The sequence below is a fragment of the Sceloporus occidentalis genome, unplaced genomic scaffold (assembly GCF_023333645.1).
Source record: "Sceloporus occidentalis isolate IW3139 unplaced genomic scaffold, rSceOcc1.0.p SCAF_311, whole genome shotgun sequence".
NCBI lineage: Eukaryota > Metazoa > Chordata > Lepidosauria > Squamata > Phrynosomatidae > Sceloporus > Sceloporus occidentalis.
Window position 1 is genome coordinate 68,354 of NW_028317291.1, and position 21,562 is coordinate 89,915.

General features: G+C 40.0%; 1 protein-coding gene across 1 annotated transcript in view; it reads right to left on the reverse strand.

Moving 5' to 3' along the window:
* Nucleotides 1-2,735: 2,735 nt before the first annotated feature.
* The window catches only part of LOC149274905 (putative elongator complex protein 1), a 76,083-nt gene continuing 57,256 nt past the window's right edge, over nt 2,736-21,562 (reverse strand). The window contains exons 22-36 of the mRNA XM_089505101.1: nt 21,055-21,192; nt 20,227-20,312; nt 19,691-19,836; nt 19,255-19,378; nt 11,830-11,927; nt 9,790-9,991; nt 9,599-9,660; nt 6,953-7,015; nt 6,793-6,853; nt 5,546-5,659; nt 5,264-5,375; nt 5,035-5,162; nt 4,792-4,946; nt 3,534-3,612; nt 2,736-2,800 (exon numbers count right to left, since the gene is read on the reverse strand). Of these exons, the coding sequence (XP_089361227.1) occupies nt 2,736-2,800; nt 3,534-3,612; nt 4,792-4,946; nt 5,035-5,162; nt 5,264-5,375; nt 5,546-5,659; nt 6,793-6,853; nt 6,953-7,015; nt 9,599-9,660; nt 9,790-9,991; nt 11,830-11,927; nt 19,255-19,378; nt 19,691-19,836; nt 20,227-20,312; nt 21,055-21,192 (1,633 nt within the window). The remainder of the gene's footprint in view (nt 2,801-3,533; nt 3,613-4,791; nt 4,947-5,034; nt 5,163-5,263; nt 5,376-5,545; nt 5,660-6,792; nt 6,854-6,952; nt 7,016-9,598; nt 9,661-9,789; nt 9,992-11,829; nt 11,928-19,254; nt 19,379-19,690; nt 19,837-20,226; nt 20,313-21,054; nt 21,193-21,562) is intronic.

Here is a 21,562-nt window from a genome sequence, read left to right on the forward strand (position 1 = left end):
ACAGATGATTATGTCCTGATATGTAAAATCATAGAATTCAAAGGGGGTGCACTTTCTTTTTCACACCACTGTATAGTTTAATGTGACAAATGTCACAGTGCTTATGTACAAAAGTGATAAACTAGACTCACAAGAAACACAGAAAAACCAAATTATACCTACACAGATCATCTGCGGTAACTTCAATGTCCTTGTTCAGCTTAATGGTTTTCAATGTTACAAAAGATAATCCATAGAAGTTCCAGACAGAATGTCTGATGCCCCCCTCCTTTCCTCCGGTGTCACAGAGAGATGCCCCAGCCATGTGTTTGTGTACACACACGTTTACATACATCTATTAAGACTTGCAGATTCCATTGTGTCCTCAAGTGGACCCATACCAAGCATAGAAGCCCATCACCATTCATTCCATATAATAGGGGGGGGGGGGGGGGGGGGGTGTTACAAGTAATGGCCCCAGCATTTAAACCTGAATTTATGGCAGAGCTCTTATATGTAAAAGGTGTGGGCAAGCTGTAAAACAGCTTTAAGGTTAACCTTTCTAATGCTTTAATTCAGGGCTTTTGTGGAGGGTGAGGCTCAATAGCTAAACACAGTTGATTTACACCCCCTTTTGCCTAAATGTTGCTCAGGGGGTCTTTAATAAAGATATTGTTCGTCTACACTTCAATTCTGATGGTTATGTAACCTGCACACTTAATTTTAAAACCTCTTGCCTTCTCGACTTTTTTACTTCTTGAAATGTGCTTGGGGTTTAAAGCATTCATTTGTTGCGTTGGTAACATTGCTTCCTTACTTGTTTTAGTCTCTTTCTTTTTAGCATATCCTTCTGTTACATCACAAGTAGGTTGGGGCTCACTTAATCCCCAGGTGTATGTTTCTTAATTGCTCCACACTATATATAGGTGTTTGGTTGCATAAGGTGGTAATCTTGATAAATGTTTGGTTTATGCTGTAGACACTAATAAATAGTTTAATTTTTCTTAATACCTGTCGCATTGCACCTTTTTTTTTTTTATATATAAAAAATGTATGTATAATATATATATTGATATATATCGGGTTTTTTTATATATAAAGTACTGTGACACCTGACCATTATAACAGGGTCATATATTACTGCATTCTAAATAGATATTAATAAGTAGTTGGTCCTCCCTTTGCAGCTATAACAGCTTCCACCCTTCGGGAAGGCTTTCTACAAGCTTTGAGTGTTTCTGTGGGAATATTTGCCCATTCACCCAGTAGAGAATTAGTGAGGTCAGAAGGCCTGGCTCCCAATCTCCTTTCCAGTTCATCCCAAAGGTGTTTGAGGTCAGGGCTCTGTTCTTTCACACCAAAGTCATTTGCTATGTAAAAAGGAACACAGTCATGGTGGAAAAGGGCCTTCCCAAACACAAACAAATACGTCCATATTGGATACATTATTCAAACATTTACAGTGTGGGTTGGAAAAAGTATGTGAACCCCTAGGCTAGTCATTATTACAATCATGAATTGTTTATTTGCATAAAGCTGGAAAGGGTTACAAAGTAATCTTAAATATTCAACAGTCCACCGTTAGACTATTTAGTACTGTGGCGACTCATCCTGGCTGACCAACTTCTATGGAAACTCCCAAGGCCAATGCAGAATGAGGTAAAAAAAGAACCCTATGGTAACAGCTAAAGGCTTGAAAGAATCATTGGAACTGGTTAACATCTTAGTTCATGAGTCCACATGTTTGACTACTGGAAAAAATGTTTTGCAGACTGAGAACAGTGGGTTCAAAGTGTTTGGTGGTTTCTCAGGTGGAACCCATGTTTTGCTACTACCACTTCCGTTTCCTCCATCTCTCTACATTCCCCTCCTCATCTCTCCCCTATATCTCTCCATTTTCTTACTAGATTCTCTTTCTCGTTATCTATCACTCCCCTTTCTCTCCATCTCTTACTATTATTTGTTTTATGTAGCGCCATCAAGCTCTGTAGCGCTGTACAATGGGTGGACAGGACATAAGTAGTATGTAACATAACAACTTAGAGACAACAGGTGAGGAGGGCCCTGCTCAAACGAGCTTACAATCTAGAGATCTTACCTTTCTTAATTCCTGTGATAGGAGCACAAGGTCTGTTCTCACAGATCTCTATTTCAGTGCTCCTCCATTGCAGTGGGTGTAGCTTCAGTGCTTAGCATCAATAGGCTTCGCAAGGGAGCTGTGAAATTGGGGAAAAATGGATCTGTTCATACAGACCCCTGTCAATCAGCAACCTGACCAAGTGCCACAACAGAGGCCTCGGGTGCACTTTATAGAACACTTGCCATAGGTTCGCCATCACCATCTTACTTCAGTATGCTGGTCTGGGGGTTGATCAATGTGTACCCACCTCCCACGCAGAAGAACAGAAAAGATGCATAAGGAAAAAGATAGTCAGGTACTAATGCAAAACAAAGGTGAGTAAAACAAAAGAAGACATAAAAGCAAAAAAGAAACCATCATTTATCTTTTTCCCTTGCTTGATAGCAGTTTTTCCTTCGCCAGCCACTTGGCTCCTTTGTAGTTTTACAAAATAACCAACCATAATGTAACAAAATGTTTTAATATAACACATACATGTCAAATAATGCATATGTACTCCGCAAAATACAGGATCTTATTACAACATGGTCCTTGAAGCATGCTACTGTGAGAATCAAGTTATTACGGAACTGCACGTAAACACAACTGTCAGGTATTCATCAGCTACATAACAAGTCTAAAGTATGCTTAGTCTCCACTGAAAGTTTTTCATAAGCGTAGGTGCAATAAAAAGCTCAGCATCTGGAATGAACAGAAACAAATATTAACTTCAAACGCAATCTACCTGCTGGCAACATTAAAGATGAAGAAATAAAGAAACTGCATGTTTCACATATAAATGAGATATCCAAATAATTATGTAGTTAAAAGGACAAATAAGGTACATTCATAAATGTAATGCACATGTAATAAAATGTTTAATAGCAATTATTAAAGACAACATGAATACAACCAAAAAACTATAATGATAAAAATTAGGGTATCGTACCTGCTATAGTGCAAGTGTTAAATAACATCTAGTTTAAGTATAAATCACTACACAGATGAAGCCTTACCCAAAACTTGGGGGAAACTAGAAAAAGGAATACAATTTGTAGCAGTGGCTAACATCAATAAAATCCACATCCGATTATTTTTTTTTTATATATAGTTTGCAAGGTTCGTGTATTACCCACACACACACACACTAAACACTGTTTAGATTACAAATCTGTTTCAGTTTCTCTAGTGATTTAGGCAGGATATAACAGTAAAATTAGACTACATTTAGCTTTTGCATTATAGCAGATGGAATATCTTTTTTGTTCTATTGTAGCTATACTTTAATAATTGATAATAAAACATATGTTTCATAATACAGACCAATATATTTAAGATTGTATTCATCTTGGGTATTCAGTTGCTACATTTAATTTCCATTACACCACTGGTGTTTATTCTGAACATGCCAGAAACTCATGTACAATTTTCTTACCTTGTGTTAGCGTATTTATGTTTTTTTGCTGCTGATAAGAAGTCATTATGCTGTTTGCAGTTGAATTGGGCCCTATAGCCTAGAAAAAAAACACACAAAAATAATTCACTGGGTATGTATTTGTTTAAAGAAGCAACTTCACAGGCTTTAAAGTAACACTGGAATAGTCATTAGATTGTCCTCTGTTTGAAGCACATGCTAGCTAGAGAGTAAATCAAGTATCCTATATGTGGTAACATGGTGGCTGAAAGAATCTTGAAAAAAGAAAAAAAGGTATGTTTTCAAATTTGAGACTTCCATTCTACAATGAAACCCCGTGGGGACAAACATGGAAAACAGATGGAGAAAATACTGTTCATGCCCAACTTGGTGGCATTTTTGTACAGTGAAATAAAAGCTGCTGATGTATATAAAAGTCACCTTAGTATAAATTCTGGTTTCCTGGTTTACTTGTGTATGTTGGAGTGATTGAAATTCCATGGCCAAAAACCTTTCCCCCTTTTCTTTCTATCTTCCTCTCTACCACCTGTTTTGCTCTCACTTCCTCTCTTCCTTTTCCCCTTTACAGGTGCAGGCCAGCATAGAGGGGCAGGAAAATGCTGGGAGCATCATAGAGCCGCTGGCGATGAGCCGAAGGGGTAGGTAAGAGCTTTGAGGAACTGGAGGTGTGTCTGAACAGAGGCGAGCTGAATGTGATGAGTCAGTGCAGAGGAAGGAGAGGGCAGGTCAAAGAAGAAGGGGAAAGAACATGTTGAGTGGACCAGATGGGATCTGGTAGGAGTAGGTGAAAGGGGAGTGGGAAGGAATGGGCAGATCAGAGCAAAGGGCTGCTGGAGGGGTCTGGCCAGAACAGGCCAAAGGAGCAGATGGGAGCTGGAGTGGGCAGGTCAGAGTAGAGGGGAGGACTAGGCAGCAGAGGGACACACAGGGCAAGTGGACACTTGTTCTTGTGGAATTCAAACTCTAAGTGGGACAGGGATCAGAGTGCAGCATGTACACTCTACTTGGACCTTACTTTAAGCCCTGCCCAGCAATTCATACGATGGCAAGGCTACGATTACATATTAGATTATAAGAACTCATTTGCATACTATTTTGCACACTGTAATTCTCAAGTTACTGAAGCCAAAATGTAACAATATCATTGAAAAATCAATTTTATAAAACCTTCTATAAAATTGAAGGAAACATCAACATTAGCAAACATCACTGAGATTAATAAAAAAACGATTTCGGCACCGACAAATAATAAACTTACTGGTGTTGCAGCATTTAGATGTAAATCTGGAGTCCATATTTCTGGCACAGACGTTTCCATCAGCTTTAGTAATTCATCAAATGTCTGCTGGATTTCTCTGGCTTGCTCATCGTACATAAAGAGTATAAGCGCTTTCAAAAGGCTGTGAACTTCACCTGCATATACATTAGACTGGGTGTTTGTGGTGGCCTGAGAAAACATGGTGTTTTGACATTGCAATGGACAAAAAGTGTTTTTACTTACTTTTCAGTTTATCCACTGTGCGGATAGTTTCTCCCAGAGCTTCCAGGAGAGCCACATCTTCAAGAGGACTTCCTTCCTTTAGACTATGCTTTTTTCTTTCTGCTTTGCGCCGATTCTTTGATGATCTCCTACATAGCATTAGAAAGAAAACCAAATTAAATCTTTCAACTTTTAACGTTACACAACACCTTTTGAAGAACTCTATAAGCAAGATGGCGTTCACTCTTACGAAGAGATCCTTGAGTTGCTATGCGAGTATTTGCTACTCATGTTGCTTGTAGTCATGATGCTGCTTGTTTCTGAGAACATGTCGGCATCTGGACCTTCTGTGACTTCTTGATCTGGAAAAACCAGAGTACAGACTAGTGAGAGATCACAAGTGAAGCTTGGTAAGAAAATGAATATAACCCTGTTCGCCAAAGAGAAAATACTGATACTTTTTATAAAGATAACAGAAAAAGTAAACTTATATAAGTTACAAATAAGTTAAATCATAACATCTAGTAAATACCTAGTAGATCTTGTCTAGCTTTCTCCTTTAGGTCTCTGACGACAGCCAAACGATGCTTGTGGTGAGTGAATAGAGACTTCTGGCCATCAAGAAACAGCATGTGATTTCTCTGGGCTGATCAAATGTACATTGAAAACATTACATTCAGAGATGTTGGCAGCAAACAAATGTACACATTTTAAAAACTGTATAACTTTTAGGTATAATAAAATCTTAAACTGTGTTTTATATATCATTCTGCCCTGTAAAGATTTTAGGCTGTGGAGGGAACTCGAGTTAAGTCAAGGTGTGTTTTTCATATCTTAGAATAAAAAAATATTTATTGTCAAAGTGGAAAATAATATCAAAGAAATTAAAAAAATATTTGATAAAAAGGTGTAGAACCAGGTGTAAAACTAGGATGATCTCTCTTTTGCTTTATTTATGTTGTTAGTTTATCAATCTCATTTTATCAGGATCTGTAAAGAAAGTTGTTTCAGTGCATTATACTTCTAACGTTGTAATGATTTCCATGAGATGTGTTAAATGTACCCTTAACTGCGCAGATTACAAAACTGGAATGTAATTAAAACATGACTTTTGTTAATTATCAATAGTATGTAAAAAGGCTGTAAACTGAATACATATCTTAAAGTAAGGCTTAAGGACTAGGAACAGATAATGTTATACTAAACAATTTCCCAGATAACTCACTAAAAATATTATTCACTCCCATATGTAATGGGTGAATAAGCCACAGCTTGTGTGGACCAATGTATAAGGCAAAGGGTGGATTAAAATGATGCTCCCATTTCAACCATCTGATCATAAAATGCCTGAAATGAATGCTGTTAAATTACTATTAAAGGTAAAGGCTATCCATGCCTCTTTTACTGGGAACATTTACCCCATGTATAACAAACAGTTTTCACAACAAATGCTACTAAAACACTTAATTGCTTAATTTCCCAAAACACCATGTTTTTCCCTGAATGAATTCAGTCAGAAAGGAGAAACAAGTTAGTGAACCAGCAATGCATTCTGTTTCCTTGTGGCGGGGTTCGGAACCAATGGCTTAGATGAGGACATACATACAACATGTCATTGAATCAATAGAGCTTCAACATCGAAAAACTTCTGAAAATACCATTTAGGTTAGCGTAGCTTTTTTGAACAGAAAAAGCAAGACAGTGGCTCCTATCGCCCATATTCTGAGAGGCAAGACGGTAAGCATCATTTGAGGCATTGTATTGTTTATTTGGACTTACCATCTAACAGCGCAGGCTTTAAGTTTGTCTCCAATATATCAAAACGACCATATTTGTGTATCTACAAATATTAAAAACATGGTCTAAGTGAAGAAAAAAAAGAAACCCATTCATTGTCAAATACTTTCACAGCACAAAGGAGCAATCAGTACAAACCTACCAAACGTAAAGCTTCTTCCCAGTGAGCCCCTTCCAAGAGCAACATGATTGCTTCTTCACAGTCCTAAGAAAGAAATAATCAGTCAAGTCAAAATTATAGCTTTATGTTACAAACGGCTATGGAGCCCTATTACTAGGATATACTTAAATGTGTAAATGTCTACTGTAAGAGGACCCAGTCATGTTACTAGATTAGTACTGTTGTGATATTCATGTTACTTTGCTACATTATTGTTATAATGTGTTTTGTATCATTGCTTATTGGCAGTTGTGCTCCTTGTCTTGATACCACAGGACCATGGAAAGGGTTATCGGCATCCTGTGGTCTTCAATTTCTCAACAAAAAAAAGGGGGGGGGGTTCATTTTTCTTGCTCACATATGTGAGCATTGCCGAACACTAACTTACGTCCACCAGGCAAGCCTAAATACTCCCCCCCCACACACAAAAATTCTAGATATGGAATTCTCCATATCCCCTGCCATCCTCTGCTGCGGTGATAGATAAGATGCAACAATGACCCCAATAGAAGGGGTAAAATAAAAATAAAAAGAGCATGGACAATATTGTCTATAGTGTTGGAAAAACCTATGTAGATCACGTGTTAACTCAGGGGAGACATCAACCAGTTCTGCCCAAGATGTTGTTCAGAATATCAGGAATTAAGGATCGAATGGAGATGTCTTCCTGGCATGGCACAACAAAAAAGTATTGTAAATAAACCTTCTTGTGGTATTTCAGGAGGATATCAGAGGCAGATACACCCTCCTGAATGAAAAGCTCCCTTTCAGAAACCATGAGGTTAATGACAGGCTTACTGGATCTGGATGGTTACTGAACCTTTCATCAGAAGGTGTGGGGAAGAGGGAGATCGGAGACATCCTCAATAAATCAGAGTATCAGACTCTCTGAGGCCAGTCTGGAGGCAACCACTATGACATTTCCTCCTTCATGATTCCCTTATTTACTCCGGAGGGAAAGGAAGGAAATATTATGACAGAATGTTTAAACCCCCTAGAGAGCCTTCTGGATTTAGAGAGAGAAAAAACAGGAAGCTTTAAAGTTTGTTTCCATCTGGTCTCTCTCTGGGCAGCTCCATCTTTGAGGACTTTGTAAAGATTCTGGGACAAAACACTGACCAATAAGCAGAGCTTTAATCTGAAGATGAATTCTTCCCTTGGCATTTGAGATCCAAGAGAAAACAATGCAAATCTGGGTATATAGAAATATGCAGGCGTTAATCCATTAAGCCTATTACATCATGATTAATCTTGGGAAATGAACATCCAACAAAGTTTTTGGACAGTCCCAATTTTGAATTTTATGTGCTGCACAAAAATATCCAAATAACAGTGATCCTGGGTTGCTCTGAGGCTTTTGGCATGGCAAAAATCTGCTCCCATATACATCCTTTGCAAATGGAACTAGGACCAGCTCATCCTGGAAGGAAAAAGGTTTCCTTCAAATTTGCACTGACAATCTTGACCCACAGAAACATAGGACATTGTAATGAAAGGCACTATCCTGTAGCCCTGGGCAATAATGTCTTACCCAGTCTTGGAGAAAATGCAGCAAACAAGTCCCAACTATAAGATGTTTGCCATCAGAATTTACAAAACAATGTATGGCTGTAGGCCTGGTCTCTTGCACATCCGCAAACATCTTTTTCTGCACAAAATCCCCAAAAGGAGTCATCCTAGGAGAAGCCAAAACTTGTCTCCAATTGTTCTTTCCAGTATTCTTTTCTGTATATGCTTCCACGTTTGACAGCTGAAGAGACTGACTTGCACACAGGAAAAGATTTCAAATTTCTGGAATACCAGTAAGAAGGATCTTCTGACTATAACTCTAATTTCAGAGCCGCATAGTATCACAGAGGTTGGGTTTGCCAACCTCATCAGTAGGAAAGAATAACATTCTTCCCTAATGGTACACTCTTCTTCAGAAAAGAGCTTCATACAAGAGAATATCAGGATCTGAAGAGGATGTAAGTTCTTCTTGTCCCACAGAAGAATAGGAAGGCTGTGAGGTAGATGATCCAGCCTGATATGTAGGAATGCAGACATGCTGAACAAAGGAATCTTTTATAATCCCGAAAACGGTAATTGTTGGTGGAACAGGCAGCGTGCTTCGTCTTGGCAGAAGCTTTATGAAGTGTATCAACGTGTGCTCTTTACAATGACTTGGGTTTGGCCAACAACTTTGAAATTAAGATGCAAACTTAACAAGAAGACATAAAAACATGCCTAACAATGTGACAAAACTGAAACGCACACACGCACACACAATACCCACAGCTAGCTAGACCAGTGCTTTTACAGCAACAACTACCCACTACAGTTCCCATGATCAGAGAAGGCTTTTAAGAACAAAAGTGGGAATCATCCCCCAATTAAGAGGGAAGACTGAAGACTCTCTTCCTACCTGGCAGGGCAAGAAAAACACATTTGGGGGGCGTGGAAGGAATAATCTCATCTATCATTGCTGCCAAAGATGGCAAGGGAATTTAGTTTATAAATGCTACAGCATTTCTAAATGCTACAGCTGTTTTTATGAAATGTATTCACAGATTGTCTCTGAATGAAAAGAGCAAGCATGCTTCACCACAGATAACCACATTAACTTCCAACAATCAGAAATAAATGTACCTCTGCATACTGCTCTAAAAGCGCTGCTGCATCAGCATGTTTCCTCTGTTCAGCAAGTTTACCTAGGTATAAAATGGAATTGCAGCATATAAATTAAAAGGAAACAATACTTAAGTTTAAAAAAAATAAAATAAAAAATCCTGCTCTTTAATTCTGTAAGACATTCTCCATCGCTATTTTCCACTACTCACCGGCCACATTTCTTGCCAAGTCAGCCATTTTGTTCTTTGTGTAATGGAGATGAGAGGCCATGCACATTATTTGCTGCCAGCTGTTACATGCAAGAAAAGCTTCCAGAGCCTTGTCATGACTGCCGCAGCGAGCAAAGATGAGACCAGCTTCTTCATACTGATGTTTCGAAATCAAGTAATCTCCGTATGCATCACTGATTGCCTACAAAAAGCCAGTTAATGTGTTAAAGTTTTGGTACAACTATGCAAAACACATGTAATACGTTTCTCTTTGAAATCACTGTGCTATACCATCAGAATTAACACATTTCATACATTATATAAATAAATCAAATGTTTTTTTACATAAATATAAAATAGATAAACACATTAATAAGAACAAATATAAACACATACCTTACTAATATACATTTCCCTCCCACAGTACTTTCAGCTCTTGCCAGAAAAAAATGACCAAAAACCAAGTGCTTTTTTGATCTTATAATAAACTGGGTTGATTCTTACTTTCTTAACATAAAAAGACTTGAGGGTGGTGTGATATAGGCCTAAACAATCACAAAAACTCACTAGTAGAACAAAGATTAATCACCAGAACACATCTCAACATTTCAAACTCTAACAGCATTTACACATAATGGCCATTATACTATCCCTAGGGTTTTTTGCAGCAGTGGGAAGATTATATGTCATCTTGACATGTTCACAGCTTTTCTTCAAATTAGGTTTGTTTTTTATATAGATAACTTTGCAAATTGTACTAATATATTTTTGTAACATTCACAAATACAAATGTATTATATAACGATGTATTGTACTAATTATAATATGCAGTAAGTTATAATTGACAAGTCATCTTGTAAATGTATTAACCCCTTAAGGACAGAGATGATTTTTTTTGTACCCTTTGTGACAATGGCTGTTTTAACATTTCTGCGGTGCTCAAGTTTAGCTGTAATTTGCTCATTTATTGTACCCACAGAAGTTATACCGTATTTGCTCAAATATAAGACTATATAATCTATTTAGAACCTAAATAGATTCTAACATTTGTCCTGAGTTTAGAAATACCCAATGTTTTTATGTTTTGTTCCAAGTTATAAGGCAATAAATACCCATAAGGCAATAAGTAGCCCATTGCCATTTCAAAAACCGTTAGTTAGAACCTGGTCATACTGCCCTAATATCCTATTTGGGACATCTTTGAAGCTGTTCAGTTCAATTTACCATATACCAAATCATATATCTTTGAAAACTAGACACCCCAGGGTATTTCAAATGCTAGTGTTTTAACTATTTGCATGCACCAATTCTACTACCACTTTTTCCACACACACTAAATTTACTGCTCCTGGTATGATTCACTGTCAAACAACAGTATGTGTTCAGCAAAATCTCCTGAGTACACGCATAGGTTTATTGGTTTATTTATGGACTAAAGAGCCACATTTTTCAAATTCTGGCCAGAAGTACTGATAAAAGGAGTAGAGAATGGCACCTTGCTGGGATATCTGATCACTACCACAACTAGGTGACCATGCACATTGCAATCAGCAATGCAAAGCTATTTAGCTGTGTATGAAGGGTATTACTGTAATCAGGGGATGTTGCTGAACCAACTATACGACCAAAAGTCATGTGGAAAAATATTCTGTGGTTTCACATATCAGGACATAATAAGAATCATCTTATACTTTTTGTTTTTCACACATGGCTTCTTAATTTTGACTATATTTTTGTTGAATAAATCTGGACACTGTGTAATATGTCATGTGTTTTTGTTCATATGAGGTTGTATTTACCTAACTTTTAGACCTGATAAGTAACAGATGATTATATCATGATATGTAAAACCATAGAATTCAAAGAGGATGTACTTTCTTTTTCACACAACCGTATGGATACCCAACCATCACACTCCCTTTTTTTCCCCTTTCTTTCTATTGTGGGATAGGTTTTGTACATATTAGCTCTAATAGTGTTACATGTGTCTCATTTCAAAATAAAGGTTTTAATTATAAAAGTATGTGTTAGAATGCTAACCTTATATTCAGCAGTCCCCACTGAATAAAGTTTTAAGGCATCTGTATATAAAATCTGACTTTTCACCAAGTCCAGAAACTCTATGAAATGATCTGGTCCTGTGTAGAAAAACAAAGTAAATCATATAGAAAAAAACAATTTCCTCGTTCTAAAATCTGGTTTGTGGATGATGTAATGACGTAATATAAATATGCACTGTGCAAGTGCTAGCAAACATATACTGTATGTAGAAGTTATATTTAAATTAAGTTTTCTCTGCGGGCCACAACATGGGCTAAGTGTCCTTTAACAATCCTCTCTGTTCAATGACTAAATATAATACGTTCATAGCCATATTTGTACGTTTTTTTTGTTTGTTTGTTTTTTTTGGGACAATTTGACAATTTAATGATACTTCATGTTGTAATATCTTCAAAGAATTTGAAGGAACAAGGGATCAGCTTGAAATATCACAGGTCATCACAATAGGATAACACCAGATTATTTAAAAACATGGTTTGAATCTCAAATCTGAACAAACTGAACAAATAATGCCTATGAAATTAAATCGGATTTAACCCCTTCCGTCCCCTATGGACATACCAGTATGTCCATAAAATGCATCTCAAGAAACCCTTATGGACGTACCGGTACGTCCTGACCTTGCGGCAGCGGGGACACATCCCTGCCGCTACAGGGAGATCAGGCTGTCGGGCATTCCCTTCCGGGTCGCGTCACTGCTGACGTCACCCGGAAGGTCATTGGAGGGCAGGATATCCGATCGCTCTGATGAGGCACTCATCACAGACACTGTGATCTCTATGAAAGTCTATGGGGACTTGCATGGAGATCACAGTGTGATCGGTGAAAGGGGATTGCAGGGAGAAGAGTGAGAAACCAGTGTTGGTGAAAAAAAGCACAATAAATAATTTCTGCAGCCACCTTTGACAGTGATTGGTGCCCAAATACCCCTGGTACGATAGTCTGGGTTGTCTGCTTTACAGAAATATATACTTTTGTGGGTGTTGTTGGTTTATTTGTTCAAAATTAGAGTTGCAATCCCATCAAACCTAATGTAAGAATTCTACGGCTTTTTAAAGCATAAAGCGGGCCCCGGATAGAGGGAATTCAAGGGAGGGGCCTCATGATCAGGCCTGGATCAGGTGGGGGTGGATGATCACCTCATGGATCCCTTTTTGATAGGTTAGGGTCATTTGGGGGCGGGGGTTAATGCCCCTTTAAATAGGGTCATGGTGTAGGGCCTTTTCAGTATTGTGCATGGACACACGTAGAGGCAGATCGTGGTTTTTCTATTTTGGAGTAATATTGTTTTTTGCAGATTTTTCCCTACCTAACGGCCGTTATGTCCAAGTTGGAGGTGCTGATGGCGAGGATCCGGGAGTCTGCTCTATAGCACGAATGGCTGGAATAAAGTATGGAGCAGCTGACCGGTGGAGCTACTCCACGAGAAGCAAGTACGGCGCAAGCTTCAGGATCGGTGCAGCAGAGGGCTCCCAGGGCATGACAGACCCGGTCCCCAACGAGGTCTAGCCCAGAGTGGTAGGCAGTTGTGGGCAGGCGTACGAGATCCCGGGTTCCGACGCGGGTTGCCACCAGCCCGCGAAGATCGCGTCCAGAAGAGGAAGGAGGCGGGGATCAAGCGCCACGTGACGAGCAGCGGACCACCGGAGGTACAGTTCGGCAGGGCAGCCGGGGACGACTGTTATAGTTGTCTCAGGTCCACGGACGCCCGGTGCGAGGGAGGGCGGAGCCTATCTCTCGCAGGAGCGGTGATCGGCGGTCTGGAGACTCGTCGGCCACTTATGACCCTGCCGTGAGTGGCAGGAGGAGTTACCGGGATCGTTCCTCTCTGCGTTCGCATTCCCGGCGTGGTTCCTCTCCGCGCTCCTGGGTGGGTGGGTGTTCCTCACCGAATAGGAGATGTGCGGTGCCAGAAGCCGGTCATCACAGTAGGGCGCCCTCTGCTCAACAGCTGGCTGATACTCCAGAACTATTCACTACTACTACAGCTCCTGACGGTGTGCTGACGTCTGGAACGGATGTGCAAGCGCCCCTAAGCCAGCCTGGTGAGTCACGAGATACTGGTCCTGCAGTACATATGCAGGCCACTCACTTATTGGTTTCTCAGACACCTGTGACAGGTGGGGGTGGGGATGCCCCTGCTATTAACCCTGTGGATTGAGGTTCTTTTGTTTCTGCTCTTACTTCTTTGCTTAATAAGTTCCCCGCTGCTTCTGCTGCTACTTCTGGGGCTGCGCATGCTCCACCAACTGATGTTTGGGAGAGTGGTGCCGCATCTGGCAGTGGGGTATCTGCTTCACATGGTACTTCGTTGGGTACCGGGGTGGGGAGGAGGGCACTGGGGTGCATTCTGCTGAGGATGCCTTACCTGTTACTGGTGTTGACAAGGTAGCTGAGGAGACGGATCCCCCACCTTTGTCTGATACAGCAAAAGGGGAAGCGTATGTGTGTTTCGAGGGTCCGTTAGGGGCTCACTTAAAACAGGAGGTGAAGGATCGGATATGGAAGGGGGAGTATCGCAATATATTTACCCTCTTGCCCTTAGAGCGTTTTAATTTGGACAGGTTGTCTAGGGCTGACGACAGGAAAAAAGAGGATGAAGAGAAAAGCAGGTTTCGCCTAATCCCTAGAACGTTTCAGAATTGGTGGCAGGCGTTTGCCATTTTGGCAAGCGTTACTGGTGAGAAGGCTTCTGACCAGTGTTCACAACTGTTTTGCTACATGGGTAGCATTGGGGAGGCGCACAGGATCTATTGTAACCTGGCTTGGCTCCGGTATGACGAACAGTTTCGTCAGAGAAAAGCGATGCGTTCGTCATTTAGATTGGATTGCTCTGTGGCTCAAGGTTATGGCCCCTGTGCGGCAGCCATTTTTAGGTCTCAAAAAAGGCTATAGTAGGCAATTTAACGAGGGACAATGTAAGTGACCAGCAGCAGATTTAAACATGAATGTTCAGGATGCTCAGGTTCCCACCCTCTGTCAAAGTGTTTTAAAAAGACCAAGGGTGGAGAGGGGTCACGGGCTGGTGCAAAAGGGGACGACTACGGTGAGAGTAAATGAGATGTTGCCGTGGTTGTCTAGATATCCTGATAGGGCGGCGGCAGCTTTGCTTGAGTCAGGGTTTTCTGAGGGTTTTTATATTCCGTTTCAAGATGGTGAGGCGGTCACGGTTGTAAGAAACTTAAAATCAGCGTTGTCTTACCCCAAGGTGGTCAGGGAGAAGTTGTCAAAAGAGGTTGCGTTGGGTCGCATCTCGGGCCCCTTTTCTAGTCCTCCTTTGGGTAACCTTCGGGTTTCCCCCTCGGGCGTGGTGCCCAAGAAGGAACCGGGGAAATTCAGGTTGATTCATGACCTTTCCTTTCCAAAAGGTGGGTCGGTGAACGATAGCATCGACAAGGAATTGTGTAGGGTTTCTTACGCCTCATTCGATTCTGCATTGCTACGGTAAAGGGGCTTTGTTGGCAAAAACAGACGTGGACTCTGCTTTCTGGCTATTGCCAGTTCACCCGGATTGCTTTCAGCTGCTGGGTTGTTTGTGGGACGGGAACTACTTTGTTGACAGGTGTTTGCCTATGGGATGTTCAATTTCCTGTTTCTATTTCAAAACATTTAGTTGCTTTCTTGATTGGGTGGTAAGGGAAGAGAGTGTGGGGTTCCCTCTGTCATCCATTATTTAGATGATTTTTTATGTATTGGCCCTGGGGGATCTCAGGTTTGCGCTATGGTGCTGGCTATGTTGCAGAGCATCTTGCAGCGTTTTGGGGTGCCTCTGGCTCCTGACAAGACAGAGGGTCCGGTTACTAGATTTACGTTTTTGAGTATAGAGATTGACTCTGTGTCCATGACATTTCAACTACCCATGGATAAGATTGTTGATTTGCGTTTCTGGGTCAGTCATTTTTGTGCAGCTAAGAAAGTTGCTTTGAAACAACTGCAGTCGTTGTTGGGAAAATTTTACTTTGCTTGTCGCATTATACCGATGGGTAGGGTTTTTTGTAGGATTACTCAGGTCTTGAGAGACAATTTGGCAATATGGGACGTCTTTCTGTGCGAGTACAATGGGAGGGCCATTTGGATGGATGAAGTGGTATCTAATGTCGATTTGGAATTCTACACTGATGTGGCTGGTGGTGTGGGCTACAGTGTTTACTTGGGGGGTCAATGGAGTGCTTCCACTTCACTTGTGGCCTGGACCGAGTCCGGGATTTGTATGAATCTGGTGTTTCTTGAACATTTTGCATTGCCCGGCTTGGCTGTGGACCATGGGGGACGTCGTGCCTTTACCTTGATTCGGCGTTCGTTGGCTCCATCTACTTGAACGGCCTACCAGAAGGCTTGGATGGTTTGGGATGCTTTCCTGGCTTCGGCGGGTACCCCTTCATCTACCGAAGACAAAGTTTTGGCTCTGCTGGGGTATTTGGGTGATTCCTTTGAATCATTCATTTGAGAAGGGTGTGTCGGTTTCTAAGGTAAACCAATTGGTTGCTGCATTGTCTTTTCGTTTCAAGTTGCGGGGTGAAGTTGATTTTTGTAAGGTGTTTGTTATCCAGCAGGCCCTGAAGGGCCTTCGGAAGGGTTTTAGGACGAGGGATTCTCGTCGGCTGGTTACTTTTGGTATCTTGGGTAGGCTGTGTGATTGTTTGGGTACCCTTTGCACGGACCATTATGAAAGGGTGTTGTTCCACGCGGCTTTCGTGGTAGCGTTTTTCAGGGCTTTGCGTATCAGTGAGTTTGTTACCCCCCCCCAACCACACGGGACGGGCTATCGGTGTTGAGGATGTTTGTGTTTGTTTTGACTCTGTGAGGTTAGGTATTAGGCGTTCGGAAAATTGGGCAGGGGCTTCACGGTATCCTTGTTCCGACTGGCAGGGTCATCTCTGTGTCCGGTCGAATGTTTGTCCCGTTTTTTGGGTTTACGTCCTTGAGTTCAGGGGCTGTTTTTTGTGCACGCTAATGGTTCCTATTTATCTCAGTTTCAGTTTGTGGCAATTTTTAGAAAAGGGCTTTCGGCACTTGGCTTGCCTCCAAGGGAGTTCGCTTCTCACTCCTTTCGTATTGGGGCAGCTACTGAGGCGGCCAGATGGGGTTTTCCCGAGGAGACCATAAGGCGGATAGGGCGATGGGCCTTTTCGGTTGACGAAGCTCAGGTTGGATGGTTTGGCTTTAAGGGGAAGTCGTGGGATGAGATTGTATCAATTTTATGCTAGGGTCGGGTCTGGCCCTCCTCCGCATATTCTGGTATTCCATGGTGGGGGTAATGACCTTTGTGGTGTTCCTTTGAGGGTGTTGATTAGGGATATCAAATGTGACTTGTTGCGTTTATGGACCCGTTTTTCGGGCCTTGTGATTGTTTGGTCGCACATCACGCCGCGTTTATTTTGGAGTGGGGCTCGCTCATTACAGGGTGTCAACAGAGCCAGAATTAAGGTTAGTAAAGCAGTGTCTCGCTTGGTTTCCAGGTTTGGTGGCATTGTTGTGCCGCACTCTGATTTGGAAGGTAACAATACCGCCTTGTTTCGTAGGGACAGGGTTCACCTTACAGACACTGGCTCGGATATCTGGTTGTTGGATATTAGGTGTGGTTTGGAAAAGGCGGTGTCCTTGTGGAGGAGCCAGCTCATTCAAGTAGGGTCAAATGCGTTTGGCTGTGGTGGGGAACTGAGGTTCCGGTCATGTTTTTTGGGGTGGATTATTCATAGTAGGTGGGTGAACTCGTTGTGGTTTCTCATCCGAGGTATGGAAACCGTGGTTATTGTGTACTTTGAAGGGCCTTTTTCCCACGATGCAGTGTCTCAAGGGAATGAGGGGACTGTTGTGATTACACCATGTGCTAGTGCGGTTTACGGCGCATGGTTTGGTGTACGCGGCAACATGGTCACGTGTGTTTCGGCGTGACGTGGAACAGTTTTAAGTCATATGGTTGTTGCGTGGGGTTGTGGTTGTAACCTCCATGGTGTGAAATGGTAGGTGGGCGTTTGGGACGCTAAGTTTGGAGGTTACTAAAATTACAGTAAAATTACATATTACGTTAATAAAGTTTTCATGTCACAGTATTTGATTCTAAATAAAGCTGTGGCCTTTAAAATCCATTCAGTTGTCTGTCTTTATTATTTAAGAAACTAGCAGACCAACAGAGGTATCCAGTGCCATGATCATGTACACCTTATAGTGTACATAAGGTACACCTTTTAGTATGTTCCCTAAGTGCTGGGAAAGTATGGAAATTCTATATAAATTAGGTATTTTGGAAATCAAGACACCTGAATTGATAAATTTAGAGGAGATTTTCCATCACTTTACCTAATTTCAGAGGAGAAATTTTCACTAGTTTTTACTAAATTTATCTTCCTAAATTTTCAGCCAATTATATAAATATGGCATCAAAAGAAAGCCCTCTCTCTCTTTGAAAAAAAAAATATAGTTTACATGGGGACACTATTCACAGTAAAGGGGAATAATCACTGAACCAACATACCACAAAAAATGGCACGATTGCTCCGGGACTTGAGGTATCAAAAAAATATTCTTAGAACAATGTCAAAAACCTTGAAATATAGCCCTTTTGGAAGAGTCAGGATCTTACCTTTTCAAAGGAGGAAAAGAAGATCCTTTGGTTCATATACTAATATTCTAAGATTACATGCAATAAAGTGGGGGTTTCCAACGAGATTGATCATTCTACGATTTCTTTTAAATTTTTTGTACCCTTCACGTCAATGGCTGTTTTAACATTTCTGTGGTGCTTCTGTAATGTACTCATTTATTGCACCCACAAAAATTATATATTGTGTTTGTCAGGACAAGAAGTGCTTTTGTTAGATATTATTTTGATCATATCATATAATTTACTATGAAAACATTTATACAATATGGTGAAAAAATCTGACTATTATTTGAAAGATCTTTTTACTCTTCTACAAAAGCTAATGGAGGAAAAGAAAACGCTAAATAGATTCCAATATTTGTCCTGAGTTTAAAAAATAACTAATGTATGCTATTTATACTGCCCTTTTAGCATTCTTAATGTGGGTAATGAAACACGGACAAGACTTAAGTATGGTGATTTATACTCTGTTTTCTGTATTAAATAAAAAACATTTTTTGGTATGTAATTATAGCAAAACGCATGTAAGCTATTTCAATGCAAGAGACTTTTTGCTAACTGTAATACATCATCCCATCAAAATGGTAGAGATTTTGCATAGTGGGAGAGAAAAAACATGATTTTGTATATGTATATACACGTGCACATGCCTAAATATTTACATACACGTTTTTAAAAAAAATCTGAACACCATCTTTAGCCAGAATATTTACCATAGCCAAGGCATTTAGTAAAGTTAATAATACCACTTGCAGGATAACTTTTTATTTTTTTTTAAAGGTATCATAACATATACCTACCGCATTGGCAAAGATGTCCAAGTGCTTTGTTGTATCTCTTAAGATATTTGTCAATGGTGTATCTTTGATAATTAACTTCCATTTTCTTCAGTTTGTTCAAGAAAGGAAGGTACTCTTTTGGGTCCTAAAATAGGAAACATAAATGAGAGGGGTGTATTCACTAGAGGGACAGCCGAGACAGGATTTGTGCTTCAGCTTCTTGCTTTCACTATACATTATGAATGTCCAACCCTATTAAGCTTCTGCTCCGGGAAGCGCTTGGTTGGCCCTGTATATGTATAGTCTCCACACCCATTACATTATAGAAAATGCAGCATAAACTCAGCACAAAGAGTAAATCCCTCAAAAAACTAATCACTATTGTCGGTTAGCATTTCAAGAAAATAAGCAGAGTTAAGACCTTTCAAAAACAAAATTATTCATTCACGGCACAAACCTTTTGTGATCTCTCAGCCACCATAATGACCAAGTCAAAGTCGTATGTTCCAAGGGAATGATCATACAGGTCATTGACGTCTACCAAGAACATCAAGTACCTCAAGGCTTCTTCAGCACTGACTCTCTCAGGAGATGGGGGGTTCTCTGTTAAAAGTTTCCAAAATGTCATACTAAGCTCATTTGGTTTTATTATATATACACACAATATAGACTTAAAAGTCTGGGGTCCACCATTACCCATTACTAATAGTTTTATTAGATAATTTATTAAACGTAGTAAAACACAGTAATTGATTGATACTTATTATTCAGGAAAACATTAAATCATTAATTGTGTGTGTATTCCCCATGGTTTTAGATTTGTGCATATATTTTCCAAACAATACAAACATACATTTACAAAAATTCTATGAACAGCCTAATCTGGAAGTCAGCTGTATTTTCTCAATATTGAGGGTTCCTGATTAATTGATTTTTTTAAATATATATTTTTTTAAAGTAAAAAATATTACGTAACCTTAAAGATTTCAGTACCTCTAAGCTCATGAACTTTTTGGAGGGCGATTTCCAACTCGGGTTTTGTTTTTCGGACATAAGTTGTAAGTATTGATAAACAATACCTTTTCAAGAGAAAACAAACGTTAGGAGAATATGACAAAAAATAAAAGGGAAAGGGAATGTGTCAGGGATAAACATTACTTCAGAATAAAATACTAAGGACGTTTAGTAGACAAATTGTGAATTCTTACTTGGGAATTACTTTTCCTAGCGCACTCTTAGGCAGCATTCACAGGAGACAAGGACTTTAATCCCAGACAGGGCAGGAAGAATAAAGTTTTAAATAGACATTGCTGTAGACAGGAAATTGATGTAACAAATGTTTTGAACTAGATTTAATCTCCCAACCTATAATCCAGATTATGAACAAAGAGTAACAATTGAGACGTTTCAAGTGATAGGATTAGGCCTGGACTAAAAACTGTGTTAAGCATAGTAGGTGTAAGGTCATTGTCTTTCTTGGCCAGATGTTGAATAAAACTTTCCAGATTTTTGCATAGTTCAAAGATGTTGATTTTCATTTGGTGTACACGGAGTGTAAATTAAAAAATTTGTTCTACATATCCTGACTTTAGGGCACAGTCTTTCATGTGAATGCTGTCTGAAACTGCCTTGGAAATATGTTTGATGAATGAGACACAAGAAATTCCAAAATCAGGGGAAATTAATCTGAATAGAAAACACATTTTTGGAATTTTTTAATCAGACATCAGTATTATTGGTTTACAGAGTTCCACGAATGAGCATTTTGCTATTGAACCCATTTAAAAGCCACATGCTTGGCAAAACGTGTAATGCACATACTTGTTGGGATTATTATCCTCCATGACAGATCTCATTGCGTCACAAACAACGTCAACTTTTGTAGAAGCTGATCCTTGCAAAGACTGTTTGACTGGAGTATGTGAAGTGGGGTACATTGTTGTGGTGACATCTTCTTCCCTAAGTATACACACACCATATGATCAACAATACAATCACAAAAAGGGTAAAAAGAATTGCACTTACACCACTATCTGAAAGATATGCTTTTTTTTGTAGGTTTGACAATATTTTTAAATAAATCCCAGGACAATCACTGCGGACAAGGCAGCAACACATATTTATTTCCTGCCCCTCTCCAGGTTATGATATTTTTAAAAATATATGTTCTAAATTCAGGTGGTGTTAAGCCGTTAAGGATAGGTCAAAAATGTTAAAACTGCTAAACGATGGTGGCACTGGCAGTACTGTATAAGGAAACTAAACTCTGTGGAACCCCTTTTGTCATGAAAAATACCTATGTTTAAGAGTTAACAAGGCATCTTGCATA